The sequence below is a fragment of the Manis pentadactyla genome, chromosome 7, assembly GCF_030020395.1.
Source record: "Manis pentadactyla isolate mManPen7 chromosome 7, mManPen7.hap1, whole genome shotgun sequence".
NCBI classification, from domain to species: Eukaryota; Metazoa; Chordata; class Mammalia; order Pholidota; family Manidae; genus Manis; species Manis pentadactyla.
The window spans coordinates 34366535-34386537 of record NC_080025.1 but is presented as its reverse complement, the minus strand read 5'-3'; the positions used below and the strand labels follow the sequence as shown (position 1 = coordinate 34386537).

General features: G+C 39.0%; 1 protein-coding gene across 5 annotated transcripts in view; it reads right to left on the bottom strand.

Annotated features, from left to right (window-relative positions):
- The window catches only part of PSD3 (pleckstrin and Sec7 domain containing 3), a 476158-nt gene that overhangs the window by 358530 nt on the left and 97625 nt on the right, over nucleotides 1-20003 (bottom strand). Inside the window, exon 1 of one of the 5 annotated variants that reach the window (XM_036896301.2) lies at nucleotides 6704-6818. The exons of 3 other annotated variants lie outside the window; for them this stretch is intronic. In XM_036896301.2, coding sequence (XP_036752196.2) covers nucleotides 6704-6800 — 97 coding nt within the window. In that variant the 5' untranslated portion in view covers nucleotides 6801-6818. Of the gene's footprint in view, nucleotides 1-6403; nucleotides 6587-6703; nucleotides 6819-20003 lie in introns of those variants that run through there. One more of the 5 variants, XM_057505253.1, reaches the window with a different exon arrangement.

Below are 20003 nucleotides of genomic sequence, written 5' to 3'. Positions count from 1 at the left end.
GATCAGTGACCAAATTAAAACAGAGATCAAGCAATATATGAAGACAAATGACAACAATAATTCAACACCACAAAATCTGTGGGACGCAGTGAAGGCCGTGCTAAGAGGGAAGTATATTGCAATACAGGCCTACATCAGGAAAGAAGAACAATCCCATATGAACAGTCCAAACTCACAATTAACAAAACTAGAAAAGGAAGAACAAATGAGGCCCAAAGTCAGTAAAAGGAGGGACATAATAAACATTAGAACACAAATAAATAAAATCAAGAAGAATAAAACAATAGAAAGAATCAATGAAAGCAGGAGTTGGTTCTTCAAGAAAATAAACAAAATAGATAAACCCCTAGCCAGACTTATCAAGAAAAAAAGAGAGTCTACACACATAAACAGAATCTGAAATGACAAGGGAAAAATCACTATGGACACCACAGAAATACAAAGAATTATGAGAGAATACTATGAAAAATTACATGGTAACAAACTGGATAACCTAGAAGAAATAGACAACTTTCTAGGAAAATACAACCTTCCAAGCCTGACCCAGGAAGAAACAGAAAATCTGAATAGACCAATCATAAGCAAGGAAATTGAACAAGGAATCAAAAAAATACCTAAGAACAAAATCCCTGGACCAGATTGTTTCACTGTTAAATTTTATCAAACATTCAGTGATGACCTAATACCCATTATCCTTAAAGTTTTCCAGAAAGTAGAAGAGGAGGGAATACTCCCAAATTCATTGTACAAGGCCAACATCACTCTAATACAAAAACCAGGCAAAGGCACCACAAAAAAAGAATATTACAGACCAATATCCCTGATGAACATAGATACAAAAAATACTCAACAAAATATTAGCAAACTGAATTCAAAAATACATAAAAAAGATCATCCATCATGATCAAGTAGGATTTATTCCAGGGATGCAAGGATGGTACAACATTCAAAAATCCATCAACATCATCCATCAGATCAATAAAAAGGACAAAAACCACATGATCATCTCCATAGATGCTGAAAAAGCATTCAACAAAATTCAACATCCGTTCATGACAAAAAATCTCAACAAAATGGGTATAGAGGGCAAATATCTCAACATAATAAAGGCCATATATGACAAACCCACACACAACATTATACTTAACAGAAGGAAGCTGAAAGCTTTTTCCCTAAGATCAGGAACAAGACAAGGATGCCCACTCTCCCCACTTTTATTCAACATAGTACTGGAGGTCCTAGCCACAGCAATCAGACAACACAAAGAAATAAAAGGCATCCAGATTGGTAAGGAACAAGTCAAACTGTCCCTGTTTGCAGAAGACATAATATTGTATATAAAAAACTCTAAAGAATTCACTCCAAAACTACTACATCAAATATCTGAATCCAGCAAAGTTGCAGGATACAAAATTAATACAAATCTGTTGCATTCCTATACACTAACGATGAACTAGCAGAAAAAGAAATCAGGAAAACAATTCCATTCACAGTTGCATCAAAAAGAATACAATACCTAGGAATAAACCTAACCAAGGAAGTGAAAGACCCAGACTCTGAAAACTACAAGACACTCATGAGAGAAATTAAAGAAGATACCAATAAATGGAAACACATCCCTTACTCATGGGTAGGGAGAATTAATATTGTCAAAATGGCCATCCTGCCTAAAGCAATCTACAGATTCAATGCAATCTCTATCAAAATCCCAACAGCATTAATGAACTAGAGAAAATAGTTCTAAAATTCATATGGAACCATAAAAGACCCCGAATAGAAAAAGCAATCCTGAGAAGGAAGAATAAAGTGGGGGGAATTACGCTCCCTGACTTCAAGCTCTACTACAAAGCCATAGTAATCAAGACAATCTGGTACTGGCACAAGAACAGACAGACCCATAGACCATGGAACAGACTAGAGAGCCCAGATATAAACCCAAGCATATATGGTCAATTAGTATATGATAAAGGAGCCATGGATATACAATGGCAAAACAACAGCCTCTTCAAGAACTGGTGTTGGCAAAACTGGACAGCTACATATAAGAGAACAAAACTGGATTACTGTCTAACCCCATACACAAAAGTAAACTCAAAATGGATCAAAGATCTGAATCTAAGTCATAAAACCATAAAACTCCTAGAAAAAACATAAGCAAAAATCTCTTGGACATAAACATGAGCAACTTCTTCATAAACATACCTCTCCGGGCAAGCGAAACAAAAGCAAAAATGAACAAGTGGGACTATATCAAACTAAAAAGCTTCTATAAAGCAAAGGACACCATCACTAGAACAAAAAGGCATCCTACAGTATGGGAGAATATATTCATAAATGACATATGCAATAAGGGGTTGACATCCAAATTATATAAAGAGCTCATGCACCTCAACAAACAAAAAGCAAGTAAGCAAATTAAAAAATGGGCAGAGGAGCTGAACAGGCACTTCTCCAAAGAAGAAATTCAGATGGTCAACAGGCACATGAAAAGACACTCCACATCACTAATCATCAGAGAAATGCAAATTAAAACCATAATGAGATATCACCTCACACCACTTAGGATGGCCACCATCCAAAACAAACAACAACAGATGCTGGGGAAGATGTGAAGAAAGGGGAACCCTCCTACACTGCTGGTGGGAATGTATATTAGTTCAACCATTGTGGAAAGCAGTATGGAGGTTCCTCAGAATACTCAAAATAGAAATACCATTTGACCCAGGAATTCCACTTCTAGGAATTTACCCTAAGAATGCAGCAGCCCAGTTTGAAAAAGACAGATGCACCCCCTATGTTTACTGCAGCACTATTTACAATAGCCAAGAAATGGAAGCAACCTAAATGTCCATCAGTAGATGAATGGATAAAGAAGATATGGTACATATACACAATTGAATATTATTCATCCATAAGAAGAAAATAAATCCTACCATTTGCAACAACATGGATGGAGCTACAGGGTATTATGCTCAGTGAAATAAGCCAGGTGGAGAAAGACAAGTACCAAGTGATTTCACTCATCTGTGGAGTATAAGAACAAAGAGAAAACTGAAGGAACAAAACAGCAGCAGAATCACAGAACCCAAGAGTGGACTAACCGTTATCAAAGGGAAAGGGACTGGGGAGGATGGGTGGGTAGGGAGGGATAAGGGGGAAAAAGGGGCATTACAATTAGCACACATAATGTGGGCGGGAGGGCATGGGGATGGTAGTGTAACACAGAGAAGTAGTGATTCTATAGCATCTTACTACGCTGATGGACAGTGATGGTAATGAGGTATGTGGTGGGGACTTGATAACAGGAGGAGTCTAGTAACCATAATGTTCATGTAATTGTACATTAATGATAGCAAAATAAAAAGAAAAAAAATAAAGAAATCATGGCTAACCTGCCTCTAGAAATCTGTTTCCTCTCCTTTCCACGTATGCTGTTCATAAATGCAATGTGCTTGGTGCTTTCTATTCCCTGAGGAATATGAATTAGCAAACACCTCAAACTTACAATCAGTCAGTGTGATGAAAGAACTATAAATTCTTAAGTTATTTTGACACTGGAAATTTTACAGGAATAGGCATAAAAACACACTCCCTGTTGGCTTGCCAGGAAGGCAATTCAGTCCCATAGACAGAAGGGTGACCACTTTAGTCTAAATTTCGTGAATCAAGAAAGAATTGGAAGACAAAGGTCCAATTTACAAAGCAAATAGAAAAAGTAAGCCTTGCAGAGCTAAAAAATTTCAAATACATTTCATCTATAAATAACTATAATCCTTAACTGTGAATAATAATGATCAGTGTTTATATGCCTGGTAATCAACAGTCCCCTTCAGTAAATGATGCACGCATTGTTCAGGTCTGCAGTGCAAAAGAAAAAGTTGCATTTAAAAAAAAGAGAATAATCTAATCCATTTTTATTAAACAATAGAAAATATATTTAGTATGATAAAAATAACAGAAAATGAGTATGAGTCAGTACATTACATTCTGGTACATGTTCTCTGCACTACTAAAAGTCACATTTTTGAGAAGCAACAGCATGTAGTTGAGGATACAGCTATCATCTGGTCACTAATTCTGGTTAATAACATCTGGTTAATAACTCTCTGGAAGCACAGATAAGGTCCTTACCTGCTGCACACACTATAAAAAGGCCAGCCAGCCACTACACAAGCCGTTAGCATGTGCACACGAATAGACTGTCCCAGTAATTGGACACTTTCCCTGAGTGATTAACAGTTACAGCTGTGCTTCCCTCAACCTAAAATCACATACTAATGATTCAGAACCCAGATCCTCTCATTCAGCTCTAATCCCTGGGGGAATGATTCGGCCTGCCATGCTGTTTTGGAGGAGCGCCGTAAGCTGAGGAGTGGCACTGTGTGCAGCGGACAGAAGGGAAAATGAGTCAGATTAATTTGAAGCCAGAGTCCCTGCAAGCATGCAGAGCACTATAACTCATCACGGAGAAGAAATCCTAAGCTGTAAGGCCTATACGGGCTGAACGGAAGCCCATCTTTGCAACTGCTGTTTTTAAAGCAGGTCTCCTTCTTTCAAACGGTAAGTTTCTCCATGTTTTTCTATCACCCACCTCTCATATTTTTGTTTCTTTTTATATCTACACCTTGTGCCTCACCTTTCGACCTTATCACTGCAGATCAGAGTTGCTCCCCCTATTTCATTCAACCTATCCACTCTCTACTACTTCTTCCTGCTTAGGAACCCACACTTTTAAAAATCCCAAATTAATTTTAATTTTTTTCCAGTTTTATTGCAATAAATTAACATAAAACATTGCATAAATTCAAGGTGTACAATGTGTTGATTTGACAGATTGTAAAATGATTACCACCATAGCTTTAGCTAACACCTGCACCATGTCATATAATTACCATTTCTTTTTTGTGTAAGAACATTTAAGATCTACTCTATTAGCAGCTTCAAAGTATATAATATTACTAACTAGAGTCACCATGCTGTACATTAGATCCCCAGAACTTATTCATCTTACAGCTCACAACATCTCCAATTCTCTCCTCCACCCCCAGCCTCTGGTAACCACCACTACTCTCTGAAAAACCCAATTTTAACATGTCTCTGATCTTCACTGACTTACTGTTTTTATTTTATTTTGAAAAGCAAAATAAGTTAAAACTTTTAAATAACTCCACAGTTGTGTTTACAGCAGGCTCTCTTCTGCTAAAGTTAACATGGATATGGTAGCATTATATAAACTCTTACACAAAATTTATGAAATACTTCAAAAGTTAAGAAACTGAAATTGCTGTTTCAAAATACTATAAAATTCTTTTTTAAAAATCCACGAATGCCAGGCAGCTAGAGTTCCTAGCTGTGGCAATCACCGACAGCTGCAGATGTCTCTGACACACTATGTGCTGAGGCAGGTGCTGGACGCAGCAGTCAGCTACAGCCTCACTCAGCCTCCAGCCTGTGATGAGCCTCAGCTCATCCATATTTGCATTCAGGGGTTTTCATGTTCAGAAAGAGACCCAGTTTTGCTAAAGATTCAAGCTGCAAACTGGCATGAGTAATAATCCAAGCATAAATGAAAACAGAAATTTACAGAAAGTTTAAAGTCAAGTTCCCTGATGAAAGAAATTGTAAAATTCCTCCAAAGGGGTCACTTTCAACAGACAGGAAAATCACAGCCCTGTGTGTAAACTGAGGAACTAAAATACATACTATAAACCTCCAGTGGAGACTATCTCAGCCTCAACCACAGTGTTCACAGGCAGTTTTGGAGCTACCCTGCAGCCAGCCTTCTGGCTGTTCAGAAACAGCCCTATGTCAGGCATGCAGATATAAAGGAGTTTGAGCTCTTTAAGAGAAACTCCTCCCCTATTCCCATCCAGCACCACAATATTATGTATTTCTAAAACTACAGGGGTAGCCCATTTTCCTCTATCTTTCTGTATTATACATCACAAACAGGGGGCAGGTATAGGCTGATAGTATTCTGTGTTCCCAGGAAAGCTGGTTGAACAAAAAATAACATTCAAAGGAAATAAAATTACAGGTAAGAATAATATTCTGCTTTGTATTTAAAAATTAATATGTTGGAAAACCCAGTTTCAGATGCTAAAAGAAACATTCCAGGTTAAAGCCATGGGAGGCACTGGGCTAAAGCATTCAGAGGGCAGGTGGCATCTTCCTGATCACTAGGGAACTTAAAAACAGCTGGCATGGGCATCCTGAATAAATGCAGTCAGGACTCAGGAAACCTGGGCTAGCCCCAGGAGCCTCCTACTGGGACCGTGGGAAGACAAGACTAGTAACCACAGCAGTCAGCAACACAGACGGATAATTTCACAGCAGCATTTCACAAGAAAGACCTAGTAAAAATATATTTGCCTGCACAGACCTACAAACAGAGGTTACTCACAGAGATTACTGTAGCTCCAGCAGTTACCCATTGATCATAGATAATGCCCAGTTCATCAGCTTAATGCTTGAGAAAAGTTAGCTAGAAGAGAAGCCAGCTAATTCAAAAGCTGCTGCTCTAGTCAACGGGAAGCCTATTACGTTCAGACTTCCTGCGGCCCCGTCTGCCCTGCACTGCACGCGGTGATGTCAGTGAGGTGCTCTGGGCGCTCGGAGCCCCAGCCGGGACAAAGGCTGAGCAGCCCATGCTATCACTCGCTCTCCCTGTCCACCTCTGTCGCAGTCTACCTTGGTAGCTTACCGAAAACAACCACGTAGGGCTTTTTGAAAACTAGATTTGTGAAAGCTGCTTCCAGGGAGATAATTGAAGTGACGGGCATTAGCTTTAATGTAACCATGTCCCCAGTGCGGCAGCAGGAGCCCCAGCAAAGGCTCCGGGAGGATCGTACCATCCTCGGTGACATCAGAGGTGGGGCTGTCAGCTCAGCATTATGCAGCAACGTCCCTGATGAGGGAATGACATGCCGGAAAGGAGATCGATGAATTCCCTTACAAAGGGTTTTTAATTTTTGTGTTATTTAAGCAGAAGGGGCAAAAGCAACTACAAGGCTGACGAGCTGCTACAGGAGAATGTAGGTCCTGCTGCCAGCCCTTAGCTCCCGGCTGTATGACGCTGCCTGCCGAGGTCATTCAGCTGGTGACTCCATCAGCGGGCCTGGGATTACATCAGGACTGAATGGGTAACTGAAAGTAATTGGGAAATGTGGTCTGGAAAGATCCAAAGACATTAACATCTAGCTTCAAGTATGATGGCACAAACTTTCACATCACTGACAGTACCCTGGATGTGTGCAATGCTTCCAACACTATCTCAAGGAAAACACAAAATGTAAACCTAACAGTTTTGTAGATGAGAAAAGGGAAAGGGAGGTGAAAAATAGCACAAGATGAATAACGTAACGTAATACTGGCCCTCAGTCTTGGTAATGCAGGTAAATGCAAACATTAAAAACAACTCACTTTCTATGACCTTAATATTCCAACCAATATAAAAAACAGAGGCCAACAATACAAAGTAATTGATGGTGATTTTCACTCATTCCATTATACACTTACTGAATGCCTAACAGGTGCCAGAAAATGGGTTAAGTTTAATTTGGAGTGTAAATTTCTGATAAAAACCATGATAAGAAAAGAAAATATTTACATAACGCTCACTATGTGCCAGGCAGGCTCTGCCTCACTGTAAAGCTGACCAGCTTTATTGTATTAACTCATTTGTGCCCAACAGCAACCCTGTGGGACAGCTAATATCATTAGCCCATTTTACAGATAAGACAACTGAAATGTGCGAGACATGGACTCATCTGAGATCACATGGCTGCCACTGGCACTGCCAGGATTCAAACATGGACCCTAAGGCTGCAAAGTTCATCCTCTCAACCCCTAAGTTCCTCTGCCTCCTGAGGGCTTCCACATCATGTAAAAGAACCTGAAAGGAAGAATATAATTTTCAGGAGTGAGAACCACAGCAAGCTAAAATAATAGCCACCTCTCGAGAGGACTGGCCCAGACTGAAGAAGATTAGGCTACAGAGTGCAGCCAGAGAACCCTGAGAAAGCAAAGGGCACGACGAAAATAATACTCAGGCACAGAAGTTCAGTGTCAACTACCTCGGGCCAACGGCTTAAACCTTTCAGTTTTAGCTTATTTCTGAGCTGCAATTTTTAAAATTATAAAGCAGTAATAAAATATGGTTAAAGCACACAATCTAAACTTGTAACCTGGGTTCCATTCACCTTCCAGTTAGGTCACCTTAAGCAAGTTACTTAACCTCTGAGGGGGTCAATTTCCTCATCCAAACAAATGCAAACATTGCGGTTGTTCTAAGGATTAAATGAATGACATAAAAACATATGAAGCACCCAGACTAGCAACAAGTAAAATTAAGAGCTCAAGGCTAACTGTTATTATTTTTCCTATGATCATCATTACTTTTAGTATTACTGCATTTTTTAGCAAAAACTGCCAACTGCCCTCGTTTTCAAAAACCTGTCTGAGGAGAGCTGCTGTTTTCGCAGAGCTGGCTGGAGGAGCAGCAAGGACAGCTCTGTGGGCTTCATACAAACATTATTAACAAATCAAAGAATCACCAATTCCCTGTGAGATAAGAACCGAACTCGGGGGGGGCATGTGTTCCAAGAAAGCTTCTTAAGAGGAAGAAATAGGGGCATGCACCCTTTTGCCCTCCCCAAGTTCCTTCTTCCTCTGTCTGGAGTACGGAAGGGGGCCAGGGCTGAAGAAGCCTTCCTTGACTACAGGCACCCCATTGGCTAGGAGGTGACCCAGGGAAGGAGTCCCCAAACCTACCATGGACCTCCTACCCTCATCTTCTTTTACACTGGAACAAGATAAACCAGTAGTCCAAGTATTTAATTCAACTTTGCTATTATATGCTACTCTTGATGATCCTGATACACAGTTGGAGGCCACAATTTCCCTGAAGTGTCAAAAGCTAACTTAAAGGCTGAGCTAATTTTTCATGACTTTTCTGTTACATCCTCTGAGTCTGCATCATCTCCTATAATAAGTCAAAGTCAATGGGAAACAAGAAAAAGTAAAATATACTGTTTCCCAATACTTAGTAGCTATGCTACTAAGAAAAAGAAAAGGTCGAATGGGGGATGAGATAGCATGTGAAATGTTTCTCCTCTGCTGTGTGCTGTCTTCCAACAGCTAAATGGGTTCCTATTTCCAATTTGCATGCTACTAAGCTAATGTGAAAAGGGGAAAAATCTCAAATACATAAATGAAGGTGCTTAATAAGATTACTGCTGCTACTCTAAAGACTGTGACTAAGATGGTCCTCTTACCTGCAACTATCAGTGACCATAAGGAAATACGTCTCAACCACCCACATCTCACTTTCAAATGCCTATCTTTTCATATTAGGTTTTAATTAACACTATCATTGACTGACACCCTAAAACTAACCACTTCAGAAAATAAAGCTCAGAAGTAAGTTTTATTGCCTTTCGTCGGCACTGTCTCTAAAATATATACATACAGAACAGCACTGAGTCCATGAATGGATTATGTGAAAGGATTTCAATCTAAAATGGAACTGGAGGAGTCAGGCATGCCCCCTTGGAAGAGCAGAACTTAAAAACCGAGAGACTGATTTCCAATAAATGTCTGGTTTACAGAAGACCAAGACTTACCTCCCAACCAATGAACATCCATCAAGAGCCTCTCCCCGTCTGCAAGCCAGTGAACTCACTGCTTGGACTATAGCCAGGCTTCCTCATCTCTGCACTCCTTGCCCATAAGGAAAGCCAACCCCAAACCCTCAGTGGACTTGCCGTGTCCGTGCAAAGCATATATTTTCGGAATTGCCATTTATCTGCTATTCCTGAATAAACTCAATTTCTGGTACTTCAAGCTTGCCTCAGTTTACCTATTTATTGAGGCTGACAGCAGTGCCATCGTGAAGTCAACTGTTTTGTTCCTGAAATGTAATCCAAAACATTGCCATTATCCTTGTGGGATAACACCAGAAATAATCAGAGGATAAAACCATTAAAAAATTCATAAACCAATACTCTGCTAATACCTCTTCTGTAAAATGTAATTTGCCTAGAAATATTACTGACAGATTGAACAAATCAAAAAAATATACTTTTCCATTAAAATCTAAAGGAATATTTTATAAATAAAAGCATATCTGTCAACTGCAACCAATGTTTTCTAATGAACAAAGTATGAAATTTAAATTAGAAAGCATTTTGAATGTTAACATAAATTTTGTACTGACCAGGTCCTCTTATTTCCCATATTAAATGCTCTGGCATTTGGGGCCCTGGTCTTGAAGAGGCAGCCCCTCCCAAGGCTAGCTATTTCCTGGAGACAGCAAAGGACTCCCTGAGAGTGCACTTTTGATATACGAACCAACCAGCTCCTTCATCAATCTCTCACACTCTAAGCCATTATTCCCCCTGCTCTAAATCACCCCAGGACCTGGTAATGAACAACTAGGAACTATCCCTATGGACCAGAACCCATGAAATAATTCAAACTGTCCAACCCTAAACTAACTCAGATACCCATCCTGCCTTACCCATTCCTTCCCAATCAAGTCTGGGCCATGCTCTCCCCCTTTACCCCTCTGTCTCCTTCCCTATGTGGCCCTCCTGTTTCTAGGAATCTGTGGGTATAAACTTCTTACTTCATGACAATTATTTCTGTGTCTATGTTTCTTACTATACCATACCTGATTAAAAGAAATCTCAGGTACAAATTTTAAAACAAGGTTTTAAGAGAAATCAATAATTATTCATTAAGAACAAAATTTTAAACATTAATATATTTCTAGACTTTAGTATCACTAGCTTTGTCCCTTTAGTTCAGAAATGAAAAGTTGTAAGTAAATTGTTATTTGATATAATGTGCTGTTTCTCAAAATTTTCAAAGTAATACTAACAGGCAAGCAAACTGTTATCCAATTCAGTATGAGATTTTAGATTAAAATGTTTTTACAAATTAAGACTGACTGTATCATGCCAATTTTCATCACCACATCATCTGATATTTTATTGTTAGCCTTTATTAATTACTAAATCCATGTAGAAGACAAAATTATCAGAAGAATTGGTAACAATAATTCCTTATTTGAAATAACTTTCACTGAGCAAATTCCAATAAATAAGAAGCCCATTTTCCCATCTCAAGTTTATTTTTTAAATCTAGTTCTTAGATCTTAAAAAAAAAGCTCAATACCAATTTCAGCATTATACAAAATTAGTTTTCATAGATAAGTTTGTTGTGTCTTTTATAAGGTACATATGACTGTTTAAGCTCAACATAAATAAACAAAATCTGGGAAAATATAATATGAAATAAATCCAAGTGAAGAGAGATGATGTGTGCTATGCCAAGACTGGTAAATAATAACAGTCATGCCAAAGTTTTATACTCTAAAGCATTGTTTAAAAAAAAATAAAATAAATTCACTCTAAACTGAAATGTAACTTGTATCAAAAAATAAGACAGCAGGTCCCAAATGTAGTGTATGTTAAGCTTCACATCACCAAACCAAGACTTAACAATTACAATATCAGGCTCTCAAGAAATGTTATCTTAAACCAGTCAATCAAGAATCATCTGATCAGCCTTAGTTAGGTAATCTACCTCTTAGAACCCTGTCCTTAAAGAAAGTAATTTTGCAATAACCAACCACTTTTTTGCCGAGTATAACTTCCTCATCCCTGCTCCCTTCTGCCTATAAAGGTCTTTCATTTTGAACAATTACTCAAGAGTTCCTTTCTGTTATATTGGATGTTACCCCATTCCAAACAATTTTTGCTCAATTAAACAAAATTTTTAATAAACCTCAGTTTATCTTTTAACACTTACAAGGAATATACATGCAGCCCTCCTAGTAAACTTACTGGGAAGCACACATTACAAAAAGTTTGTGTGTTTTAAGCTTCATGTACAGTAAAGATGTAATTAAGAATCACCTGCATTCCTAGCCACAGCAATCAGACAAGAAAAAGAAATATAAGGTACCCAAATTGATAAGGAGGAAGTAAAACTGTCACTGTTTGCAGATGACATGATACTATATACAGAAAGCCCTAAAGACTCCACCAAAAACCTACTAAACTAAAAAATGAATTCTGTAAAGTTACGGATACAAAATCAATATACAGAAGTCTGTTGTGTTTCCATACACTAATAATGAACTACCAAAAAGAAAAATTAAGAGAACAATTTCATTTACAATTGCATCAAAAAGAATAAAATACCTAGGAATAAATTTAACCAAGGAGATATCATGGAGACCTGTACTCTGAAAACTATAAAACACTGATGAAAGAAACTGAAAATGACATGAATAAATGGAAAGGTATGCTATGTTCATGGATTGGGAGGATTAACATCATCCAGGTGGCCATCCTACCCAAAGTAATCTACAGATTCAATGCAATCCCTATCAAATATCAATGGCATTTTTCACAGAACTAGAACAATCCTAAAATTTGTACAGAACCACAGAAGACCCCAAAGACCCCAACTAGTCTAAGCAATCTAAAGAAAGAACAAAGCTAGAGATATTATGCTCCCTAACTTCAAAGTATATTACAAAGCTAGAGTAATTGACAGTATGGTACTGGCACAAAAATAGACACATATCAATGGAACCAGACAGAGAGCTCAGAAATAGACCCAGTCAATTAACATACGACAAAGGAGGCAAGAATATAAAATGGGGAAAAGATAGTCTCTTCAATAAATGGTGTTGGGAAAACTGGAAAGCTACTTACAAAAAATGAAACAGGATCAACTGTCTTACACCACACACAAAAAGAAATTTAAAATGGATTAAAAAATTAAATAGAAGATGCGAAACCATAAATCCCCTAAAATAAAATATAGACAGTAACTTTTGAACACTGAGATTAGCAATTTTTTTTAATATGTCTCCCCAGGCAAGGGAAATAAAAGCAAAAATAAATAAGTGGGAGTAGATCCAACTAAAAGCTCTGTACAGCAAAGGAAACCAACAACAAAACAAAAAGGCAACCTAATATAATGGGAGAAAATATTTGCAAATGATATATCCAGCAAGGGGTTAATATGCAAAATATAGAAAGAATGCATACAGCTCAACACCAAAAAAAAGCCCAAATAATCCAACTAAAAAATGGGTAAGAGGTCCCGAATAGACCTTTACCCAAAGGAGACAGAGAGATGGCCAACAAACACATGAAAAGATGCTCAGCATCACAAATCATCAGGAAATCCAAATCAAAGCCACCAAGGTATCATCTCACACTTCTCAAAATGGGTATTATCAATAAGAAATAATAAGTGTTGGCAGGGATGTGAAGAAAAGGGAACCCATGTGCACTGTTGATGAGAATGTAAAATGGGGCAGCCACTATGGAAAACAGTTACAGAAGTTCCTCAAAACATTAAAAATAGAAATCCCACACAACTCAGTAATTCCACTTCTGTGTATTTACCCAAAGAAAACAAAAACAATTAATTCAAAATGGTATATGCACTCCTACATTTACTGCAGCATTATTTACAACAGCCAAGATACAGAAGCAACCTAAGTGTTCATCAATAGATGAATGGATTAAAAATATGTGATACATAAAAATATGTGGTACATCTTTTCATGTGTCTCTTAGCCATCTCTCTGTCTTCTTTGGGAAAAGGTCTACTCAGGACCTCTTGCCCATTTTTTGGTTGGATTATTTGGGCTTTTTTTGGTGTTGAGCTATATGCATTCTTTTTATATATTGCATACTAACCTCTTGCTAGATATATTATTTGAGTGGAATATTACTCAGCCATAAGAAGGAATGAAATCCTGCCATTTTTGACACACGGATGGACATGGAGAGTATTATCCTAAGTGAAATAAGTCAGAGAAAGACAAATGCCATATGATTTTGGTGATATGTAAAATCTAATAAAACAAATGAATAAACAAACGAAACTTAACAGATTCATAAATACAGAGAACTGATGGCTACCTATGGAAAGGGGTGATGGGCCAAATAGATGAAGGGGATAAGATGTGTAAACTTTCAACTATAAAATAAATAAGTCATGGGGATGAAAAGCACAGCATAGGAAATACAGTCAGTAATATTGTAATAACTTTGTATGGTAACAGGTAGTAAGTACACTTATGGTGAGCATTTGACAATGAATATAATTGAAGAACCAGTATGGGTACACCTGAAGTCAATATAATATTGTATGTTGATTACACTTCAATTAAAAAAAAAAGAATCATCTGCAAAACTCTATCACTGTCCTTGGACCATGTGGCAGAAGACCAAAGTCAGCCGACCTGTGAGTCTGCGTTAATGAGCACAGTCCCACTCTGGGCAGAGAACTAGCGCATCTTCTCTGTGGTACAAACTGTCAGGGTTGGGGATGGGAAGAGGAGCAGAAGGAGGGGGATAAAAGCAGGAAGTCACAATTAATACTTAGGAATCCCATGTATCAAGGACTGGGCAAGATGCTTTTCCCCTGCCAGGCCTCCTGTCACTCTCTAAGGCACTCCCACCTATCAGTCTCTGCTCCCTGCAAGCCTGTGCTAAGAAGGAAAGCTCCCAGAGGGCAGGAAACAGATCCTGCAGTGGGTCTCCTTCTTAGTCATGTTTGCCGAGTGCTTACAACTAGTACACACCTAATAACTGTATGATTCAATCCTCAGAACTTCCTAAGAAGTAATATCAAGTACACCTAAATATAAGGCAACCCTAAATAAGGTAATCCATAAATTCCAATGGGACAAAAAGTTGTTGGCCACATTGAATATACACCCTTTCAGGATGCAGATTAAATGGCTTCTCATAATACTTTCTTTATGTGAATTTTGTACATACATGAAATAACATACTACAGAAAACAATAAAAAACTTTGCTTTTATTCACTTATATTTCAGAGAATTATTTTATTCAAGCTTTTCACATGCAATTGGCATTAGGATCTTTGCTACTCTAGTCTCATTGTGAATTATATTACATCTTCATTCTGTCCTAAATAGAGAAACAGCAATTTTTAAATCTGTTTAATGCTGTAACTGGAAATTCTATCCTAATCCACAGCATCCTCTCACTTTTGGTGATCTCTGCAATGAGATGACTTACAGTGTTAACCTTCAGAGGTCATCTTTAAAAAGCTAGATTACAGGGGAAGATGGTGGCATGAGTAGTTCAGTGGAAATCTCCTCCCAAAAAAACATATATATTTATGAAAATACAATAAATACAACTATTCCTAAAAGAGACACCAGTGGATACAGTACAACAGCCAGGATACATCTACATGTGCAAAAACTCAACATCACAAGAAGGGGATAAGATACAAGCCACAGCCAGGCTGGACCCGAAAGCGCCCCCACCTCAGAACTCAGTGGGAAGAAAGGAGTTGGAATGGGGAGGGAGTGAAAGCCCAGGACTGCTAAACAATCAGCTCTAGAAATCCGCACCCGGAGCACAGACACAAGGTGCATGGGGTGCTGGATATTACAGAAATGGAAAAGCAAAACATGTGGCCAGGTCCCCGCAACCAGCGCCCCTGAGACAAAAGAAAAGCAAGTGCTTTTTGAAAGTCTTAAAGACACAGGGACCCCACACCTGGATGAAGTCATCCCGGCACACTTAGCCAGCAGCTGGGAATCCTGGGGAACTTTAGGTGCCCTAACCCCCTGGGCGGCAGTGCAGCTCTGAAGCCCCTCACAGCACTAAGCACCCTGCCAGTTGTTCCCCCAACTGGGGCAGACCCCGACACACCAGCCCACTAGTGGGAGAGTAGCAGAGCGTGCCAGGGGCAACGGTGCCAGAGGGGACCTGGAGCGGCTTGTGAAAGCCCGCCGCGGTGGCGACTGAGCAGCCCGGGAGTGGCCTGCGTGCACTGGCGGCAGTGGCGCCAGAGGAGCCCGGGAGAGGTCCGTGCGATCCCACAGCGGCAGCGACGGAGAGCCCGCGCGTGCCAGCGGCAGTGGCACCAGAGGGGCACAGAAGAGGCACGCATGCACCTGCAGCAGTGGCAGAGTGACCAGCCACACTCCCAGCAACTGACAGGAATCCCACCCAGATGCACAGCTGCCCGGGCCAGACCCAAAGGCTGCTGCTGGCACAAAGCTGCCTGGCATGGGTGACGCTATAGCAGAGGACCGCACCTGGCATGCCTGCCACTCCCTGAAGGGCTCTGTGCTGCTCTGACGGAGACCCCGCCCACAGCAGCTTAGGGGATTAACCCAGTGGCTGCTCCAGGAGTGCGGGTAACCGACACAGGCAGCAGAGAAGGGCAAGGGACCCAGCAAGCAGGAAAGGACTTTCTTCTCCAAGCTGACACACCCGCAACCTGCCTACAGCCACTGCTATCAACATAAAAAGGCAGAAAAATTTAGTACAGTTCAGACAACCCATGAGAGAGGATCTGCAGAGACACACCTAAACAGTATCCATGAAAAAGAATTCAAAATAAAATTTATAACCGTCCTGAAAGAGCTGCAGAGAAATATACAAGAGCTAAGGGATGATGTCTGGAGAGAGATTACAGAAATGAAACAATCTCTGGAAGGATTCATAAGCAGAATGGATAAGATGCAAGAGGCCATTGATGTAATAGAAACCAGAGAACAGGAATGCATAGAAGCTGATGCAGAGAGAGACGAAAGGATCTCCAGGAATGAAACAATATTAAGAGAACTGTGTGACCAATCCAAAAGGAACAATATCTGCATTATAGGGGTACCAGAAGAAGAAGAGAGAGAAAAAGGGATAGAAAGTGTATTTGAAGAAATAATTGCTGAGAATTTCCCCAAACTGGGGGAGGAAATAATCGAGCAGACCATGGAAGTACACAGAAATCCCAACAGAAGGGACCCAAGGAGGACAACAACAAGACACATAATAATTAAAATGGCAAAGATCAAGGACAAGGACAGAGTTTTAAAGGCATTTAGAGAGAGGAAAAAGGTCACCTACAAGGGAAAACCCATCAGGCTATCATCAGACTTCTCAACAGAAACCTCACAGGCCAGAAGAGAATGGCATGATACATTAAATTCAAGGAAACAGAAGGGCCTTGAACCAAGGATACTGTATCCAGCAGGATGGTCATTTAAATATGAAGGAGGGATTAAACAATTCCCAGACAAGCAAAAAGAGAGTTGAGGAAATTTGCTTCCCACAAACCACCTCTACAGGGTATTTTAGAGGGACTGCTCTAGATGTGAGCACTCCTAAGACTAAATAGATGTCACCAGAGAAAATTAAATCACAGCAAAGAAAGCAGACCAACCAAATACTAATTGAAGGCAAAAAATAAAATCAACAACCCACAAAAGCTGTTAAAGGAAACACAAAAGCACAGAATAAAACAACCAACATATAAAGAATGGAGGAGGAGGAATAAGAAGGGAGAGAAATAAAGAATCACCAGACAGTGTTTATAATAGCTCAGTAAGTGAGTTAAGTTAGTAAGATACTAAAGAAGCTAACCTTGAACCTTTGGTAACCACGAATCTAAAGCCTGCAATGGCAGTAAGTACATATCTTTCAATAATCACCCTAAATGTAAATGGACTGAATGCACCAATCAAAAGACAAAGAGTAATAGAATGGATAAAAAAGCATGACCCATCTATATGCTGCTTACAACAGACTCACCTCAAACCCAAAGACATGCACAGACTAAAAGTCAACCGATGGAAAAAGATATTTCATGCAAACAACAGGGAGAAAAAAGCAGGTGTTGCAGTACTAGTATCAGACAAAATAGACTTCAAAACAAAGAAAGTAACAAGAGATAAAGAAGGACATACATAATGATAAAGGGCTCAGTCCAAGAGGATATAACCATTATAAACATATATGCACCCAACATAGGAGCACCAACATATGTGAAACAAATACTAACAGATCTAAAGGAGAGAATAGAATGCAATGCATTCATTTTAGGAGACTTCAACACGCCACTCACTCCAAAGGACAGATCCACCAGACAAAATAAGTAAGGACACAGAGGCACTGAACAACACACTAGATCAGATGGACCTAATAGACATCTATAGAACTCTACATCCAAAAGCAACAGGATACACATTCTTCTCAAGTGCACATGGAACATTCTCCAGAATAGACCACATACTAGGCCACAAAAAGAGCCTCAGTAAATTCAAAAAGACTGAAATTCTACCAGCCAACTTTTCAGACCACAGAGGTGTAAAACTAGAAATAAATTGTACAATGAAAACAAAAAGGCTCACAAACACATGGAGGCTTAACAACATGCTCCTAAATAATCAATGGATCAATGAACAAATTAGCGATCAAGGAATATATGGAAACAAATGATAGCAACAACACAAAGCCCCAACTTCTGTGGGACGCAGTGAAAGCAGTCTTAAGAGGAAAGTATATAACAATCCAGGCGTATTTAAAGAAGGAAGAACAATCCCAAATGAATAGTCTCATGTCACAATTATCGAAATTGGATAAAGAAGAACAAATGATGCCTAAAGTCAGCAGAAGGAGGGACATAATAAAGATCAGAGAAGGAATAAATAAAATTGAGAAGAATAAAACAATAGCAAAAATCAATGAAACCAAGAGCTGGTTCTTCGAGAAAATAAACAAAAAAGATAAGCCTCTAGCCAGACTTATTAAGAGAAAAAGAGAATCAACACACATCAACAGAATCAGAAACGAGAAAGGAAAAATCACGACGGACCCCACAGAAATACAAGGAATTATTAGAGAATACTATGAAAACCTATATGCTAACAAGCCAGAAAACCTAGGAGAAATGGACAACTTCCTAGAAAAATACAACCTTCCAAGACTAACCAAGGAAGAAATACAGACTTTAAACAAACAAATTACGAGCAAAGAAATTGAAGCGGAAATTTAAAAACTACCCAAGAACAAAACCCCCGGGTCAGATGGATTTACCTCAGAATTTTATCAGACATGCAGAGAAGACATTATACCCATTATCCTTTAAGTTTTCCAAAAAAGAGGAGAGGAGGGAATACTCCCAAACTCATTCTGTGATGCCAACATCACCCTAATACCAAAACCAGGCAATGACCCCACCAAAAAAGAAAACTACAGACCAATATCCCTGATGAACGTAGATGCAAAAATACTCAACAAAATATTATCAAACTGAATTCAAAAATACATCAGAAGGATCATGCACCATGACCAAGTGGGATTCATCCCAGGGATGCAAGGATGGTACAACATTTGAAAATCCATCAACATCATCCACCACATCAACAAAAAGAAGGACAAAAACCACATGATCATCTCCATAGATGCTGAAAAAGCATTCGACAAAATTCAGCAAATATTCATGATAAAAACTCTCAACAAAATGGGCATAGAGGGCAAGTACCTCAACATAATAAAGGCCATATGTGATAAACCCACAGCTAACATCACACTGAACAGCAAGAGGCTGAAAGCTTTTCCTCTGAGATCAGGAATGAGACAGGGATGCCCACTCTCCCCAGTGTTATTCAACATAGTACCGGAGGTCCTAACCACGGCAATTAGACAAAACAAAGAAATACAAGAAATCCAGATTGGTAAAGAAGAAGTTAAACTGTCACTATTTGCAGATGACATGATATTGTACATAAAAAATCCTACAGAATCCACTCCAAAACTACTAGAATTAATATCTGAATTCAGCAAACTTGCAGGATACAAAATTAACACACAGAGATCTGTGGCTTTCATATACACTAACAATGAACTAATAGAGAAATCAGGAAGACAATTCCATTCACAATTGCATCAAAAAGAATAAAATACCTAGGAATAAACCTAACCAAGGAAGTGAAAGACCTATACCCTGAAAACTATAAGACACTCTTAAAAGAAATTAAAGAGGTCACTAACAAATGGCAACTCATCCCATGCTCCTGGCTAGGAAGAATTAATATTGTCAAAATGGCCATCCTGCCCAAAGCAATATACAGATTTGATGCAATCCCTATCAAATTACCAACAACATTCTTCAATGAACTAGAACAAATAGTTCAAAAATTCAT